A 19,525-nucleotide genomic window follows, 5' to 3' on the forward strand; every position below is an offset into this window, starting at 1 on the left:
ACACGGAATCACACGGAATCACACGGAATCATACGGAATCACACGGAATCACACGGAATCACACGGGATCACACGGAATCACACGGAATCACACGGGATCACACAGGATCACACGGAATCACACGGAATCACACGGAATCATACGGAATCACACGGAATCACACGGAATCACACGGAATCACACGGAATCACACGGGATCACACGGAATCACACGGAATCACACGGGATCACACGGAATCACACGGAATCATACGGAATCACACGGAATCACACGGAATCATACGGAATCACACGGAATCACACGGAATCACACGGGATCACACGGGATCACACGCAGTCAGGGCCAAACGTCACACACACACATGGCAGAGACATACAGACACATACAGACACACAGATGCAGCCATGCATGCACAGACACACACAAACTGTGGACACATGGCAGATGCATATGCATGCATAGCAGATAGACACACACACACACAAACACACACTCAGAGAGAGAAAGAGAGAGAGCGAGAGAGAGAGAGAGAGAGGAGACACATCGTGCCTGTGACTGGTTACATGGGGAGAAAATGGTTTTAACCTTCATGCGTTCTCGATCATCACCGTTCTTTAAATGTCACTCTATCTGTCTCCCTGCCTGGTTCTGTCTTTCTCTCATCTCCTGCTCTCTCTGTCTAACTCTCTGCTGTCCTGCCCTCTCTGCAGTCTCTCTCTCTGTCTAACTCTCTGCTGTCCTGCCCTCTCTGCAGTCTCTCTGTCTAACTCGCCCCTCTGCAGTCTCTCTGTCTAACTCACCCTCTCTGCAGTCTTTCTGTCTAACTCGCCCTCTCTGCAGTCTCTCTGTCTAACTCGCCCCCTCTGCAGTCTCTCTGTCTAACTCGCCCTCTCTGCAGTCTCTCTCTGTCTAACTCGCCCTCTCTGCAGTCTCTCTGTCTAACTCGCCCTCTCTGCAGTCTCTCTCTGTCTAACTCGCCCTCTCTGCAGTCTCTCTCTGTCTAACTCGCCCTCTCTACAGTCTCTCTGTCTAACTCGCCCTCTATGCAGTCTCTCTGTCTAACTCGCCCTCTCTGCAGTCTCTCTCTGTCTAACTCTCTGCAGTCTCTCTCTGTCTAACTCGCCCTCTCTGCAGTCTCTCTCTGTCTAACTCTCTGCAGTCTCTCTCTGTCTACCTCGCCCCCTCTGCAGTCTCTCTCTGTCTAACTCTCTGCAGTCTCTCTCTGTCTAACTCGCCCTCTCTGCAGTCTCTCTCTGTCTACCTCGCCCTCTCTGCAGTCTCTCTCTGTCTAACTCGCCCCCTCTGCAGTCTCTGTCTAACTCGCCCTCTCTGCAGTCTCTCTCTGTCTAACTCGCCCTCTCTGCAGTCTCTCTCTGTCTAACTCGCCCACTCTGCAGTCTTTCTGTCTAACTCGCCCTCTTTGCAGTCTCTCTCTGTCTACCTCGCCCTCTCTGCAGTCTCTCTCTGTCTAACTCGCCCTCTCTGCAGTCTCTCTGTCTAACTCGCCCTCTCTGCAGTCTCTCTCTGTCTAACTCGCCCTCTCTGCAGTCTCTCTCTGTCTAACTCGCCCTCTCTGCAGTCTCTCTCTGTCTAACTCTCTGCAGTCTCTCTCTGTCTAACTCTCTGCAGTCTCTCTCTGTCTAACTCGCCCTCTCTGCAGTCTCTCTCTGTCTAACTCGCCCACTCTGCAGTCTTTCTGTCTAACTCGCCCTCTTTGCAGTCTCTCTCTGTCTACCTCGCCCTCTCTGCAGTCTCTCTCTGTCTAACTCGCCCCCTCTGCAGTCTCTGTCTAACTCGCCCTCTCTGCAGTCTCTCTCTGTCTAACTCGCCCTCTCTGCAGTCTCTCTCTGTCTAACTCGCCCACTCTGCAGTCTTTCTGTCTAACTCGCCCTCTTTGAAGTCTCTCTCTGTCTACCTCGCCCTCTCTGCAGTCTCTCTCTGTCTAACTCGCCCTCTCTGCAGTCTCTCTGTCTAACTCGCCCTCTCTGCAGTCTCTCTCTGTCTAACTCGCCCTCTCTGCAGTCTCTCTCTGTCTAACTCGCCCTCTCTGCAGTCTCTCTGTTTAACTCGCCCTCTCTGCAGTCTCTCTCTGTCTAACTCGCCCTCTCTGCAGTCTTTCTGTCTATCTCGCCCTCTCTGCAGTCTCTCTCTAACTCGCCCCCTCTGCAGTCTCTCTCTGTCTAACTCGCCCTCTCTGCAGTCTCTCTCTGTCTATATTGCCCTCTATGCAGTCTCTCTCTGTCTATCTCGCCCTCTATGCAGTCTCTCTCTGGCTATATTGCCCTCTATGCAGTCTCTCTCTGTCTAACTCGCCCTCTCTACAGTCTCTCTCTGTCTATCTCACCCTCTATGCAGTCTCTCTCTGACTATCTCGCCCTCTATGCAGTCTCTCTCTGACTATCTCGCCCTCTATGCAGTCTCTCTCTGTCTATATTGCCCTCTATGCAGTCTCTCTGCTTTTCTCTTTTTCTCTCAACATCCCTTCCCAGTCTCTCTTTTTCTCTGTCATCTCTCTCTCAAACTCTCTCTCAATGTCTCTCAAACTCTCTCTCTCAATCTCTCTCAAACTCTCTCAATCTCTCTCTCAAACTCTCTCTCTCTGTGTTCAAACACCTCTCTCATCCTCTCTTCCTCCATTACACTGTTTTTACTTTTTTACCTCACATTCTCCATCCGTTATGAATTTTTCACACTGATTCTCTTCATATGAAACACTCCCTATTTTCTCCTTCTCTCTCACCTTATAATGCCACACGCTGTTCTGTTTCTGAGAGAGAGAGAGAGAGAGAGAGAGAGAGAGAGAGAGAGCGAGGCTGGAGGGGTGTATGGTGGAAAAAACAACTCTTATCCGGAGTTGCATCTCAGGCTAGAGCACTAAGTAACCCTGGACAACAAACAGAGATGTGTGATCTGTCCATGTTAATCAGTAACCTGAACAGATGTTCTAGATGCTCTTCATAAAGGAACATAGAGAGTTTAGTTAAGGCCAGATTGAATGCCTTCTGTCCCTGTTACAGAACCAGATATAGTAAACCAATGTGTTGCCATCTGCTGACAAGGCATGCCCCACGGAATGGGTGGGTGGCTGACTCATGCTTCCACAGGTTGGAGGAGGGGTGACGAAGGGGGAGACAGGGGCTTGGAGAAAGACGTGTGGTGTGTGAGTCATCATAAATAAAACACGGTGAGACTAGACACACATCCCCGTGTACTCCTCCTCTCAACCCAACCACCACCATTCCTCTTTTTAGTCCACTTCCAGCCTGTCAGTGAAACGCTCAGTGACTCATACGTCAACCTGTACAATCACACTGCTGTCTTGCTGGACACAATTAGATGCTCACCGCCCAGACTATACTTACTCTGTCTGTCTGCACAGACACAGGTTAATAGATACACATGCACACACTGTAGATTCACTCTGATATACACACAGGTTCACACACACACACACCCTGGGTGGTGTGGCTGGTGTGAGCGTCCGTGCTGTATTTATAGCTAGGGGGGAGCCTGTGGTGCTGTTTGCTTGGTAATGTGTGTGTGTGTGTGTGTGTGTGTGTGTGTGTGTGTGTGTGTGTGTGTGTGTGTGTGTTGTGTGTGGTTAGAGGTGGAAGTAGAGCTGAAGTAAAACAGTATGTAGCCTGGTTCACAGTCAGTGAGCTGCTCTGCACCAGCCCTGGGTTCTAATACTATTCCAAATCATTTCAAATACTTTATCTGTGGTTGATTGAGCTTGCCTGGCATTATGGAACCAATAGAATGGTCAGAAAACGGCCAAACCCTACCCATATGGCGCTCTAGGCAGGCCAGAGCAAACGCTCAAAGTATATGAGAGTTTGCCGGGAGATAGAGAGGGAAAGGAAAGGGGAAAATAAGGTATATTTTTTGGAAGGGAGGAGGGAGAAAGTCAGGGGGGGGGCATAGAAGAAAGATGGTATAAAGCAACGGACAAAGAAGATATGAGAAGAAAGAGAAAAGGGAGAAAGAGTGGGAGTGCTTCTACACCTGCATTGCTTGCTGTTTGGGGTTTTAGGCTGCGTTTCTGTACAGCACTTTGAGATATCAGCTGATGGAAGAAGGGCTTTGAGTTGTAATGAAACAGAGGACAAGGCTCCTTTTTCCTCACTAAATGTACAGTAACTTTTATCAAGGGTCAATTACATTATCTTGATGGATGTCAAAAGCGTTTCTAATAATATTCTAACACTCGACCCTGCTAAACCAGCACTGTTATTGTTCCAGTTTACACTTGTTTTACTTCTTTCCAAAAATCACTTCCAGCAAAGCTTTTCTTCTACATTTTCTGCCCTAAAATGCTGTGGTAAACATTAGCGAAGCTGTGTGTCTAGATACAGTGGACAGGGATTCATTGACTTTGTTATTAGGGGATATTTCCATAGACCCTTCTGTCTTTTCACAGTTCATAAATAAACATATCATTATGTCGAATGATGCACCCTACACCCAGGATACGTCGGACAGGTTGACATGCTGCATTTTCTGTTACGATTTGCTCAGCTGTATCCAACCAGCATCGCGAAGGGTCGCAATGCTTTAGGTTTCTACCCAATGTTTTACATCTGTAAACCATTTTACCTCGTGTTCATTTTGATCTGAATGACGGTGACCTTCATTAAAAACAGCCAGTGACACAATCACACACTCTTATGGTTGTCTATCTACGTAGACCTCTTCTGAGCTGTCACTGCAGTTACAGAACTTCATTTGTCCACAAATAACACAGACAGACATACTTCCTGGTTTTCGGCCTATCAGAGCAGGGCAGGGCTGTGATTGGGGGGGGGGACAGTGATGGAGTCCTGCCCATTGTTTTCTTCCTAGCTAGCTGTAATCCAACAGCAGATGGTGCTTCCTGTTAGCCCAGGCCTCTTTCTTGATTGGCTGCTTCCCTGATTGCTGCTTTGCATATCACAAGATTAGTTCCTCAACAACAAACTTCCACTTATGAGGGGAGGGGAGGGAGGAGAGACGAGCAGCATCACTCTGTTCTCTCTCTCTCTCTCCTGTCTCCCTCTCCATCCCCCTCCTCCGTTTGCCAAGAATAGCTGGTGGGCAGATGCAGATTGAATTACATGCATCTTTTACCCACCACACAGCACACACTCCGCTAACTAGCATCAACCTACATGTCATTTCTAATTGACACACAGCTTGTTGTGCGTTGTATGTGTAATTACTCATTCACTGGGGGGTATGGCATTGAGGTTTACCACTAAGCCACACACACACACACACACACACACACACACACACACACACACACACACACACACACACACACACACACACTGCACACCTGTGTCCCTTTCCCCTGTTTTCTAACGCATGCTTAACATAATCTCTCATTGTTACAGGTCCCTTCCCCTGTGTCTCTCTCTCTCACTAACGATGGCTGACTAATAAAGATATCATTTTGTTGTGTGTGTTTAAAAAAAAAAATCTCATCTAATGTGTTTATCTTGTTGATGTTGTACAAAGCATTGTGGGAACTGTAGTTTATATATAGGGATAAGGAAGGAGTGTGTCAGTGTTTGTGTGAAAAAATGTAGCACGCTACTCATGGTTCACAACAGGGGTTTGTTGTCGGTTTTGGATGAAGTCAGCGTTTTGTTTTGGTTTCGACGAGGCCCACTCCTCCCCTTTGGTACCCCTCTCTGCCCGACGTTCCTTTTTTGGGTTGTGAGGGGAGAAGGGGGGAGTAAGGGTGGGTGATGTTTTTCTAACCACATATACTCATTCTCTATTCCTCCTTTCATAGATTTTTACTATGGTTCCCTGAAGCCATAAACACAACTTGAACACAAGTAACAAAACATGGGTTCCGGAAGGGCAGTGCAACCGACAAACCACTAGTAAACAACCAATGACAACTATTTATCTGTTTCTCCCGGGTGACAAGGCGTGATTGAGTCTTCAGATTGGAGGTCGTTCTTTTATCTTGACAAAAGCGGTTGTTGTCTTTTCTAATAATGAGTCTGTCTGTTTTTGTTTTTAGAAAGAGACAGAAAAGACTTGCTGACCTTTCTCTTTTTTGCTCTTTCTTCTTTTCTTCTTTTCATTTTTTCTTTGCGTTTTTTGCCAGTAATCTTTTTTGAATTTTCTCTTTTCTCTTTTTCCCCCCCCCTTTTTTTCTTGCACCCTAGGTCCGCTCACAAAAAAACACGATGAGTCTACAATGAACAGACCGAGAGATGAAGGTATTTTTCGTTGCATGTTTTTCCTTTTTTCTTGTTTTTAAAAGTATTTTTGGGGGAAATATAGAGAGAAAGAAGTAAACAGACATCTATTAGCTATGCGGTATACGAGATATATGTTTAAATATACACAATGTGTTGGTGTTTGTGTCTGTGTTGATTGAGTATCATCGTATTCATTTTGAATTCATAGAACCAATAGCTTATTCACTGAGAAAAAGCATTAGCCTAATAGCAGTTTGATGATGACAGTCCTTGGCTAACCTCATCCCCAGGTTCAATTGCTATCGCATACAGCGAGAAAGAGCCGGCTGGTGGGCGAGATTAGACTAACATAATAGTTATGAAATCAACATTGTGTCATCTCTGTAGAGTTAATTTCGTATAAAAAAATTCTCAGACACATTGACTGACTGACTGACTGACTGACTGACTGACTGACTGACTGACTGACTGACTGACTGACGGACTGACTAGACAGGGAGTTTAATGACCTGGAATATGGCCTCTATATAACATTTTTCTTTCACCATTGTTGTTCCTCCCACAACATTAATTAAAGTTAATGTTAATGTGATGCAGCCGAATAGCTATTGAGATATGACTCACGGTGGGATAGATGTACCTAGCTTCAAAAGTCAAGGTTAGGGGAGCCTGAGCCAGAGAGAGAAAGAGAGGGCAAAATTGAGAGAGAAAGAAAGAAAGAAAAAGGGAGAAATTGAGATTGTTTTTTAAAGAAATACATGATTCTGCTTTTTATCAGAATGAAGGCCTCTTCCTTTGTGTTTTCTCAAAAGAAACAGACACAACAACAAGTGTTGTTAGCTGCCCCCATCTTTCCTCTTGGAGTCATTTCTTGACCAATAGAAAATGGCTGTTGTCGATATGATGCACATCATTTTCTTATGTTTCAGCTCTTTTCTTTGAGTGTACAAAGTTGATCTTTTTCTGTTGGGTGTTCTTCTGATATTTATTGGGTATTTTCTTAGGTGAAGGGTGTGCAGAGTTGGGGTAAAGATAATATGGAGTTTCTCTTTGCTCGAACACATTGACACAGGTTGTGATATGGCTATTAGAAAGGCAACCACCTGTTCGTGGGGACAACTATAGATTGGCTTCATGAAATGAACGTTTTACAATAGATCATGTTTCTGAAAACAGAATACCTGTCCCTAACCGCATAACGTCACTGAATTTTCCAAATGTCAAATACTAATTCATACCTCTGTTTACTAGACCTCCATGTCACCTTTCAATAACCTGACTCCTAAGTCCTCAATAAAGGAACGACGTAATACTAACTCCTGGAGCTTATTCAGGAGGGTGTCACTTCTGTTTACAAAGTTTCAGATAGAAATGTCATGTGTAGAGCTGAAATTCGACCTTATTTTGCTAGAGGATCATGTCAGACAGAGGACATAAAACACAATACATCTCGAGAGAGAATACATTTCTATGTAAATATTGTTCGACGTTGTGACCTCCTGAATAAGGCCCTGGGTCCGTCCCAATAAAATCTTCTTTCTCCCGAAGTGTTCACTTGTTCACTAATTCCCACAAATCTTAAAGCACTGGATTGTTAAGGCATGTGCTAGGGGACGTTTCCACCATATTTCTTATACTAGTCATTCCTTTCAAATCAGTTAAGCGACGTGAACAGGTGTACACTTGAGATAATTAGGACATAGCCCAAGTATTACTGTAACATCTACTTCCTGTTGATCTGCCTCTGACTTCCTGGCATTGTCTGACTAGAGGCATTGTCACTGTGCTATTTGGCTGTTGTTGCTTTGGCCTGACAGTGAATCCCATCACGATATATGAGTGGACCGTTAGTCTTACAATAGTCCAGTTGAGTTTCTCTGTATAACACAGACATTTTATTGAAAACATTTCTGATTTTAATGAGTGAACAGAAGGCATTCAGTAGTTATTCAAGAAATCATACTCAAGCCAAAGAAAAGAAGAAACATGTTGTCAAGGACAACTGCAAGTCCTTGACTAGCACTTCTTAATGCTTTCTCCTAGGTTCAGGTGTTGTGAAGTGAAGGAGGATATTTGGCTGTAGCAATGTTCTATACTGACCCCATAAAAAAAGATTGATTGATCTCTGAGGATAGGAGTGTGTGTGTGTGTGTGGGTGTGTGTGTGTGTGTGTGTGTGTGTGTGTGTGTGTGTGTGTGTGTGTGTGTGTGTGTGATGTGCGTCTCTCTGTCCCGCTCTCTCACACCCCTCCCTCAACTTTTATCAGAAAGGACTGAGGCCCACCTGAGCCACTAGAACATGACCTCAGACCCTTACACACACACACACACACACACACACACACACACACACACACACACACACACACACACACACACACACACACACCTTACACTCGCATTTACTTCACCTCTACGTCTATCACTGTTTTATCATAGACCTGTCGATTACACTGAACAAAAATATAAATGCAACGTGCAACAATTTGAAAGATTTGACTGAGTTACAGTTCATATAAAGAAATCAGTTAATTAGGCCCTAATCTATGGATTTCACATGACTGGGAATACAGATATGCATCTCTTGGTCACAGATACTTAAAAAAAGAGGTAGGGGCGTGGATCAGAAAACCAGTCAGTATCTGGTGTGACCACCATTTGCCTCATGCAGCGCGACACATCTCCTTCGTATAGAGTTGATCAGGCTGTTGATTGTGGCCTGTGGCATGTTGTCCCATTCCTCTTCAATGGCTGTGCGAAGTTGCTGGATATTCGTGGGAAGTGGAACACACTGTCGTACAAGTCGACCTAGAGCATCCCAAACATGATCAATGGGTGACATGTCTGGTGAGTATGCAGGCCATGGAAGGACTGGGTCATTTTCAGCTTCCAGGAATTGTGTACAGATTCTTGTCTGTAGCTTTTGCCGACCCATACCATAACTCCACCGCCACCATGGGGCAATCTGTTCACAATGGTGACATCAGCAAACCCCTTGCCCACACGATGCCGGGATTCATCCGTGAAGAGCACACTTCTCCAGCGTGCCAGGAGCCATCGAAGGTGAGCATTTGCACACTGAAGTCGGTTACAATGCCGACGCCATCAGGTTAAGGTCCTGGTGAGAACAACGAGCACACAGATGAGCTTCCCTGAGACGGTTTCTGACAGTTTGTGCAGAAATTCTTCGGTTGTGCAAACCCACAGTTTCATCAGCTGTCCAGGTGGTTGGTTTCAGACGATCCTGCAGGTGAAGATGCTGGATGTGGAGGTCCTAGGCTGGCATAGTTACACGTGGTCTGCGGTTGTGTGGCCGGTTGGACGTACTGCCAAATTCTCGAAAACAACGTTTTAGGTGGCTTATGGTAGAGAAATTATCATTCAATTATCTGTCAACAGCTCTGGTGGACATTCCTGCAGTCAGCATGTCAATTGCACACTCCCTCAAAATCTGAGACATAGGTGGCATTGTGTTGTGTGACAAAACTGCACATTTTAAAATGGCTTTTTATTGTCCCCCAGCACAAGGTGCACCTGTGTAACAATCAGGCTGTTTAATCAGCTTATTGATATGCCACACCTGTCAGGTGGATGGATTATCTTTGCAAAGGAGAATTGCTCAGTAACAGGGATGTAAATAAATGTGTGCACATCATTTGAGAGAAATAAGCTTTTTGTGCACATGTCACATTTCTGGAATCTTTTTTTTCAGCTCATGAAACAGAGGACCAATTCTGCATTTATATTTGTTTTTCAGTGTAGTTGTTACAAGGACATGTTGGTAAACCTAGAAAAAAACAAATCTAACATTTACCACGAAATACCAAGGAAATGTTTTCAATATTTTACCAAGAAACCTTACAAATTTGTTCAAACGTTTTGAAAAATGTATAGAATCAGTGCAGTTTCTCTACAATAAAACCATTCGAAAACAACTCTATTTATATGCAGCACAGTGCAACAGAAAGACTCATTTTCCCCGGAAAGCGGTGTCCTCGACCTTACATGTGAAGTACTTAAACAGGACAATAAAAACATGTTGCCTAACCTACAGCCAGACTATAGAGGATGTCTGATTTGAGAAAAATAGCATTAATATGTCACATCCGTCTTTTGTACATGTGAAATAGGACAAATACACTATATATACAAAAATATGTGGATACCCCTTCAAATTAGTGGATTCAGCTATTTCAGTCACACCCGTTGCTGACGTGTATAGAATTGAGCACATAGCCATTCAATCTCCATAGACAGACATTGGCAGTAAAATGGCCTTACCAATAGGTTAGTGACTTTCAACGTGCCATCGTCTTAGGATGTCACCTTTCCAACAAGTCAGTTCGACGTATTTCCGCCCTGCTAGAGCTGTCCCAGTCAACTATAAGTGCTGTTATTATGAAGTGGAAACGTCTAGGATCAACAACGGATCAGCTGTGAAGTGGCCTCACAAGCTCACAGAACGGAACCACAGAGTGTTGAAGGGCGTAGCACGTCAAAATTGTCTGTCCTCGGTTGCAACACTCACTACCGAGTTCCAAACTGCCTCTGGAAGAATTGTCAGCACAATAACTGTTCGTCGGGAGCTTCATGAAATGGGTTTCCATGGCCGAGCAGCCGGACACAAGCCTAAGATCACCATGCGCAATGCCAAGCGTCGGATGGAGTGGTGTAAAGCTCGCTGCCATTGGACTCGAATCTGGGTTTGGTGGATGCCAGGAGAACACTACCTGCATAGTGCCAATTGTAAAGTTTGGTGGAGGAATAATGGTCTGGGGCTGTTTTTCATGGTTCGGGCTAGGCCCCTTAGTTCCATTGAAGGGAAATCTTAACACTACAGCATACAATGACATTCCAGACGATTATGTGCTTCCATCTTTGTGGCAACAGTTTGGGGAAGGCCCTTTCCTTTTGCAACATGACAATGCACCTGTGCATAAAGCGAGGTCCATACAGAAAACGTTTGTTGAGATTGGTGTGGAAGAACTTGACTGGTCTGCAACGGAGCCCTGACCTCAACCCCATCGAACACCTTTGAGATGAATTGTAACGCCGACTGCGAGCCAGGCCTAATCGCCCAACATCAGTGCCGACCTCACTAATGCTCTTGTGGATGAATGGAAGAAAGTCCCCACAGCAATGTTCCAACATCTAGTGGAACGCCTTCCCAGAAGTGGAGGCTGGAATAGCAGCAAAGGGGGACCAACTCTATGTAGTTCTGCCCTTGAGCTGTTCTTCTCTATTAATGTTCTGCCATGTTGGGCGATATTATGTCATGTTTCATGTTTTGTGTGGACTCCAGGAAGAGTAGCTGCTGCTTTTGCAACAGCTAATGGGGATCCTAATAAAATACCAAAACTCCATATTAATGCATGATTTTGGAAGGAGATGTTCAATGAGCAGGTGTCCACATACTTTTGGTATGTAGTGTATATGCACCTATCAAATTATTATTATTATTAATATTATTATTGTTATTATTCCATGATGTTATACTTATTCCCTCACCTATAATGAGTCTTTGAATCGAGGCTGCAATGTTCTGTATGTTAATCGGGCCTTGGTGAATAATAGTTATATCTTAATGTATGTACTTTATATAACATTATGATCTGTTTATTACCCTGCTCTTCAAGATAACATAGAGGAACAAAGTAAAGAGAAGGTGAAAGAAATGGTCTAGCGACAGAGATGATAGCTAGGTAGAGTACTGACAAGAGCTTTCCAGAGTGCACTCTTAGTAAAATTGGTTAATGATGGAGGAAGACACAGAGGTAGATCTGTAGTGTCCCTCTCTTTGCCTCTCTCTTGAGTTTTCTCACAACCTCTCATCTTCTGCTCTCTCTGTCTGACTCAACACTCATTACTGTACTGCCTTCTCTCTCTGCCCTGTTTTCTCTCCCTCTTTCTATACCCCTTTCCTCTCTCTCCCTCCTTGCTCCTCTCTCCCACCCCTCTCTCTTTCACTCTCTTCCCCCCTCTCTCTCTCTGCTCTCTCTCTCTCCTCCGCATCCCCCCTCTCTCTCCCTCTCTCTCTCTGCTTCCTCTCTCTCTCCCTCCTCCCTTCTCTCTCCATCCCTCTCTCTCTGTTCTCTCATCCCCCTCTCTCCATCCCTCTCTCTCTGCGCCCTTTCTGCTTCCTCTTTCTCTTTCTCCCCCTCACTCCCCCTCCATTCTTACCTCCCTTCCTCTATCTTCCTCCTCTCCTTCTCTCCCTCCCGCCCTCCCTCCCTCCCCTTCTCTGTCTCTCTCTGATGTTGTGTGCTCCTGCAGTACACAGGTATTGGCTCCTGTAACAGCAGCTTTGCCTCTGGGCCACAGGATCTCTGCTGATGTCTTAGAATTTCATCTTTGTTCCTTCTCCTCTCACCGTAGTACCCACGCACACACACACACACACACACACAGGCAGGCATACGGGCGCGCACACCCATGCACTCACAAACATGCACGCATACACACGCACACATCATATCTCCCATTCACACACATCTCACAAGTCTTTTCTCAGTCTTTTGAAATACTACAGAACATACTTGTCTTTGCTGTCTGGGTATTTTCCCTCTAATTGCTAACTAAACCTTGGAAGAATACACCCTGTACTACACTTCCTCCATTGTGAGTCTCATAGTGGGTTAGTCACTCTGTACAGTGAAGATGTTTATTTCTATGTAAGGCATAAGTGGACAGGCAAACCCAGGCTGGAACAATAGAGTTGATATGAGTAGACACAAGACTGGAATAGAACAGGAAGTAGAACAGGAAGTAGAACAGGTGGATACATGGAAGGACACGATAGGAGGGGGGAGGAGAAAAGAGAAGAGGAGGGTAGAAAATAGGACAAGATGAGGCAAGTGGGAAAGGGAAAGGAGAGGAGAGGAGAGGAGAGGATAGGAAAGGAAAGGAGAGGAGAAGAGAGGACAAGATGAGACAAGTGGGAAAGGAGAGGAGAGGAAAGGAAAGGAGAGGAGAAGAGAGGACAAGATGAGACAAGTGGGAAAGGGAAAGGAGAGGAGAGGAGAGGATAGGAAAGGAAAGGAGAGGAGAAGAGAGGACAAGATGAGACAAGTGGGAAAGGGAAAGGAGAGGAGAGGAGAGGATAGGAAAGGAAAGGAGAGGAGAAGAGAGGACAAGATGAGACAAGTGGGAAAGGGAAAGGAGAGGAGAGGAGAGGATAGGAAAGGAAAGGAGAGGAGAAGAGAGGACAAGATGAGACAAGTGGGAAAGGGAAAGGAGAGGAGAGGATAGGAAAGGAAAGGAGAGGAGAAGAGAGGACAAGATGAGACAAGTGGGAAATGGAAAGGAGAGGAGAGGAGAGGATAGGAAAGGAAAGGAGAGGAGAAGAGAGGACAAGATGAGACAAGTGGGAAAGGAGAGGAGAGGAGAGGAGAGGATAGGGAGAAAAGAATGCATAGATAAAGCGAAAAGGATAAGCTGTGAGACTGGAAACTTGCTTGCACAGTACAGTGACTGCAGAAGACCAGCAGACCTGTCTTGTCAGCCTAACTTTGCTGTTACATTATAGACCAGCAGGCCTGTCAACTCCCACCTAACTTTCCTATAACGTTCTGTCAACGTCGCATGGGCAGCGACAGCACACCACCTCCAGTTAACCGCTGACAGCAACCATTTTCAGGGAGAGAGAGAGAGAGTCAACGACAGGAAAGAGGAAGAGCGGGGCAATGAGAGAGAGAGAGAGAGTTGGCACTTCACTGCCCGTCAGCTACCACAGCCAGGATACCAACCGCTTGAGTCTTGACACACTTTGTGATCTGCTCTTGGCCAGTGCTGAGGGGCCGTGTGTTACAGCTATAAGGGACCCAGGAAAACGAGGAAGACAGGCTGGCTCAGTTCCATATTAGACTCCAGTGCATGCAGTAGTTTTGTAGGATAGTGGCAAGGAACAACTCACTAGAAGGAAGAAACATTAAGAGGAAACAAACTCAGAGGGGTAGAAATGTGATGTATTCTAGAGAGGGTGAACTGAAGCTATCAAGGGTGGTTGGTGTTGGGTGTAAATGTTGCTGGGCCCCAGTACATAATATAAGTGTTGGTTTTATTAACTGAGAGAGTAGATGTAATATGTTTGACTTGAAGATACTTTAATAGGTTAAGCGGTATGGTAGAGCTGGGCTGACCAGAACCCTGCACACACTGCAGCTCAGCAGGACCAGTGGCTCTCTCTCTGGTTTATAGGTTGATAGAAGCCTGTAGAAAAGACTGATGGTAGCTGGGCAATGACAGGAAGATGGAAGCAGAGATTTAGAGTGGGATTTGTGTATAGCGGAGCCATGCCCAGAAATAGTTGCGTTTCAGTAATCATTTCTAACAGACATCTGTTCAATTCCCTCTGTTTGCTGTCTCAGTCCCAACCCAACATGACAGATAACTGTTCCACTCTGTTCAGCTACAGTTTAACCCCTTATAGGAAGGTAGGGCTTGAAGTTTGAGGCACGTGTGTGTGTGTGTGTGTGTGTGTGTGTGTGTGTGTGTGTGTGTGTGTGTGTGTGTGTGTGTGTGTGTGTGTGTGTGTGTGTGTGTGTGTGTGTGTGTGTGTGTGTGTGTGTGTGTGTGTGTGTGAATGACTGGAGTTTGGGCACAGTGTGCGTACACACATACACACTCACAGGCAAGATAACACACACACTGTGGTGCCAGTCTCCTGTCAGTGACAGTGTTATGGATTCCCCTGCCAGTGAGCTTTCTAACTTCATGCAGCTCACTCCGCTGACGGTGCCAGAGAGACTAGGGGATCACAGACTGTCTCCCCAAACTCCCAGTGACCTCTGCTACCAGGCTACCGATAGGTTGCTAGGGAGGTTGCTAGGGGGCAGGTTGTGGGTGTGTGTGGAGAGGGTGTGTGAAAGCAGAGTGAAAAGTATTCTGTATTTAAAGGAAATTCTTTGTAGACTGAGGACACTCTTCTGTGTGTGTTTTTGTCGTCATCTGGTTGTAACAGTGGGGCTAAAGGGATCATGGGAGTTGGAGTCTTCCTGCCTCTGTTTGTTTTTAGTCTGAATAGATGACAAGGACATGCACTGTTCAGCTCTGGGTTTAGACTCAGGATTCAAAAAACACAACAACAACAGGACAATACAATTTAGCCTAGTGATAATTCTGACTTGTTTTCTGGTTCAATGACAATCAGCCTAGATGGTGATATTTCAGTGGCTGGCTACACTGAGTTTCAGCCTAGATGGTGATATTTCAGTGGCTGGCTACACTGAGTTTCAGCCTAGATGGTGATCAAGGAGTACTGGGAAAGGGGGGGAAAGACAGAAAGAGAGAGAGAGAGAGAAGACATAGAGTGGAAAGAGAGAGAGCAGGGAGAGAGTGGAAAGAGAGAGAGTGTGTAAATAGAGAGAGAGTGGAACAAGAGAGAGAGAAAAGAGAGAGAGCAAATGGAATGAGAGAGAGAAAGAGTGGAAAGAGAGAGAGAGAACACGAAACCCTGTCCCCCTCCAACAAAGACAACCCTATCTCCACTGCTTCATAACAGCCCCAAAAAACAATTACACTATTCTTTCTCCCCCTCTCTCTTTCACTCTCTCTTCCTGTCTGCCTTCACTTTGTTTCCACCACGCAGCCCTCCATCGCTCCCTCCTTCCCCTCCACTCTTTTTCTCTAATCCCTATTTTCTTTGTGCTTGTTCCCCTCTCTTGCTCTCTTCATCTCCCTGTTTGTTGGCTGGTCTCTTGTAGCAGGACTTTATTTGCTCCCTCTCTAAAGTGTCACCCGATGCCATTGTGTTTTATCCATTTGTCTTTGTTACAATTTCTGTTCCTGCTCCCCTCTCTCTCTCTCTCTCTCTCTCTCTCTCTCTCTCTCTCTCTCTCTCTCTCTCTCTATCCCATTCTCCATTCCTACGACACCACCTCCCTCTCCTCCCCCTCCTCCTTTTAGGCCTCGGAGCGTTCCCGTTTCTTCCACTCTTTTCATATTTTTTTATTGCTGTCGCTCTGCTCCCTCTTTCTCTACCCCATCGCTTCAGCTCTTTGTAGCACACCTGTCGTTCCACGCTCCCTTGTTCTTTCCCCCGTCTTCCTCCTCTCTCCCGGCTTTATAAATAGCATTTGAATAAGGCAGGCATTGTTTTTTCTCCTCCTCTATTTAAAAATGGATCAATTACAGAAATGAAGTGGAGGGGAAGCTAAGACCCACAGAGTGTCTCACGGTATACTGCTCCAGAACACCACACAACAAAGGCCACACACACACACACACACACACACACACACACACACACACACAACACACACACACACACACACACACACACACACACACACACACACACACACACACACACACACACACACACACACACACACTGTTGTCCTCCTTATCCACCGCCACCCTTTTTTCCCCTCATCTTTTCCCCCATCCCAACTAAAATCCCCGTAGCTTTTTGGTTACCCCAGCCATCACCCCTTCTCTTCCTCTTCCCCCTCTTTTCTTCTTATGCACTCGTTCCAGCCTGTCATTCTATCACGTATCCTCTAAAATAACAGCTAGCTACTCGCACAACCTTGCCATTGAGTGTGTGTGTGTATGTAGGGTTCATTCATAGTTCTGCCCTCCCCCAGTCCTTATCTTACCCTAATTATAAATACAACCCTTTTTATACACCCCCCCCCCACACACACACACACACACACACACAGCCCTCTTCAGAATCAGAATCCCCTTTATTCACCAAGCACATTTACACAAACCCAGAATTTGCCTTGGTGAGAAGGTGCCAGCAATAGACAATATCCAAACAGAATACAGACACATAGACATCATACAGAATATACAATATCAGAACAGTGAACATAAAACGTACAACTCTGGAGTATAGGAGCTGTATCTGGAGTTGATTACAGTGGGAATAGAGAATTTACAGAGGGGATATATCTATATAAGGGAGGGATGCTGCCGTGATCAATATATACAGTGTTGTGCAGAGGTTTTACATGCCAGTGCAGTATAGTGCACATTAGTATTTGAGGTCATTGATGACAAGGTGCAGTAATCAGCCCGATGCCAAGTCACTTTATCCCTATGAGCCCGATGGCCGGGTAATGACGGCCACAGCATGGGGGACGAAAGTGTTCAGGTGGCTGGCGGTTTTGGTGGTGATTGATCTAAACGGTCTGCTAGGGCGGAGTCTTTGAAATATGGGGTGTCCGGGGTTGACAGGCTAGCGATGATCTTACCGGCACGCTTCCTTGTCCTGGAGGCGTGCAGGTCCTTGATGGTAGGCAGGTGACAGCCGATGACCTTCTCCACAGACTGGGCAGATTGCTGCAGTTTGCCCTTGCAGCGGGCAGACCCAGATCCAAACCAGACTGCGATTGAAGAGGTGAGAATGGACTCGATGATGGACGTGTAGAGCGGAACCAGAATTGTCGTACAGTTTGAATCTCCTCAGATGCCGCACATAGTACATCCTCTGTTTCGTTCCAGGTTGTTAAAACCTTTAGTATTTATGAAGATCCATGGGGATATACAAAACGACACCGAATTCAAAACGTAGAGTTTTTCAATTTAAATGATAATACAAAATTCTTGAAACCTAATTTTTTTTTATATATATGGGGCATACAACCATCCCAGCTCTGCAGATTTTGCTGCGAAGAGACAGAGTCATTAGATCACTTGTTTTGGTACTGCCCATATGTAGCTCTTTTTGGTCGCAGGTTCAGGAGTTGCTGACAAATTGCAACATTTACTTGGAGCTAACTCTGCATATAGCACTGCTGGGTGATTTGAAAAGTCATAGTCAATCAATCAATAATATAATAATATTCTTAGCAAAGGTGTTGATCTTTACAATCTGTAGAAACTATGAGAATAGAAATGTTCAGAACTTTTGTGAAACATCACAGTAGAAAAATACATGGCAGCTAGAAAACTGAATGAGGCTAGCTGAAGGCTGGGACTAAAAACACACAAAAGATAACTAATGTAAAATATACTGTCCGTGAAATTGATTTAGTGTGTATAAGCTGGAAGTGGAAGCCTAAGTATTGTTGTCCATTAGTTTCCTCCAATTAGGGGAGGGGTGGTAGGGTTAGAAGAAAATAATAAAGAAGGAAAATATTGTAATATTTCATATTTAAAATAATATATATTTACAAAAAAATGTATGGGGGATTGGACATTATGCAGACAATTACACTGATAGAAGCCACGATATATCTGCCAAGGCAGCAGCTACTTACTCTTCCTAAGGTCCAAACAGGAATACTCTTCCTGGGGTCCAAACAGGATTACTCTTCCTGGGGTCCAAACAGGAATACTCTTCCTGGGGTCCAAACAGGAATACTCTTCCTAAGGTTCAAACAGGAATACTCTTCCTGGGGTCCAAACAGGAATACTCTTCCTAAGGTCCAAACAGGATTACTCTTCCTGGGGTCCAAACAGGAATATTCTTCCTTGGGTCCTAACAGGAATGCTCTTCCTGGGGTTCAAACAGGAATACTCTTCCTGGGGTCCTAACAGGAATACTCTTCCTGGGGTCCTAACAGGAATACTCTTCCTGGGGTCCTAACAGGAATACTCTTCCTGGGGTCCAAACAGGAATACTCTTCCTGGGGTCCAAACAGGAATACTCTTCCTGGGGTCCAAACAGGAATACTCTTCCTAGGGTCCAAGCAAGAATACTCTTCCTGGGGTTCAAACAGGAATACCCTTCCTATTGTCCAAGCAGGAATACTCTTCCTGGGGTCCAAGCAGGAATACTCTTCCTAGGGTCCACGCAGGAATACTCTTCCTGGGGTCCAAACAGGAATACTCTTCCTGGGGTGCAAGCAGGAATACTCTTCCTGGGGTCCTAACAGGAATACTCTTCCTGGGGTCCTAACAGGAATACTCTTCCTGGGGTCCAAACAGGAATACTCTTCCTGGGGTCCAAACAGGAATACTCTTCCTGGGGTCCAAACAGGAATACTCTTCCTGGGGTCCTGGGGACTGCACCAGGTCACCAGGTGGTCAACATCTCCCTGGTACTTGGACTCGTCGCCGTCTGAGACCAGGGTGGTGTCATCGGCAATCTTGAGTAGCTTGAGTAGGATGTAATGGCAGAGCTCTGAAATACAGCTAAGAGCTCATTGAAAAAGCCTCTTGGCTCAAATGCTATAGATGGAAGGGGAGAAAAAGAGGGCGGATAGCTTGCTACACTGGAGAGGGTTTTCACCCTGTTCTCTCCAAAAACAACACAGCCTCTCCTGTTGCTAACAGATAGCTCAATTCACACAGCTGTAGTGTCTGCCGCTCCAGCCCAGTAAGTTGTTGTTGGTTTTGTTCTTGTCTTCTGCAAAGCGGTGCAGGTTGTGGA

The 19,525-nt window shown here is 45.5% G+C and overlaps 1 protein-coding gene across 5 annotated transcripts in view; it reads left to right on the forward strand.

Moving 5' to 3' along the window:
• The window catches only part of nlgn2a (neuroligin 2a), a 241,886-nt gene that overhangs the window by 121,748 nt on the left and 100,613 nt on the right, over positions 1–19,525 (forward strand). For 3 of the 5 annotated variants that reach the window (XM_029753988.1, XM_029753990.1, XM_029753989.1), the window contains one exon: positions 6,167–6,220. The exons of the other annotated variants lie outside the window; for them this stretch is intronic. In XM_029753988.1, the coding sequence (XP_029609848.1) occupies positions 6,167–6,220 (54 nt within the window). The remainder of the gene's footprint in view (positions 1–6,166; positions 6,221–19,525) is intronic. 5 annotated transcript variants of the gene reach the window in all.

The sequence above is a fragment of the Salmo trutta genome, chromosome 5 (assembly GCF_901001165.1).
Source record: "Salmo trutta chromosome 5, fSalTru1.1, whole genome shotgun sequence".
NCBI classification, from domain to species: Eukaryota; Metazoa; Chordata; class Actinopteri; order Salmoniformes; family Salmonidae; genus Salmo; species Salmo trutta.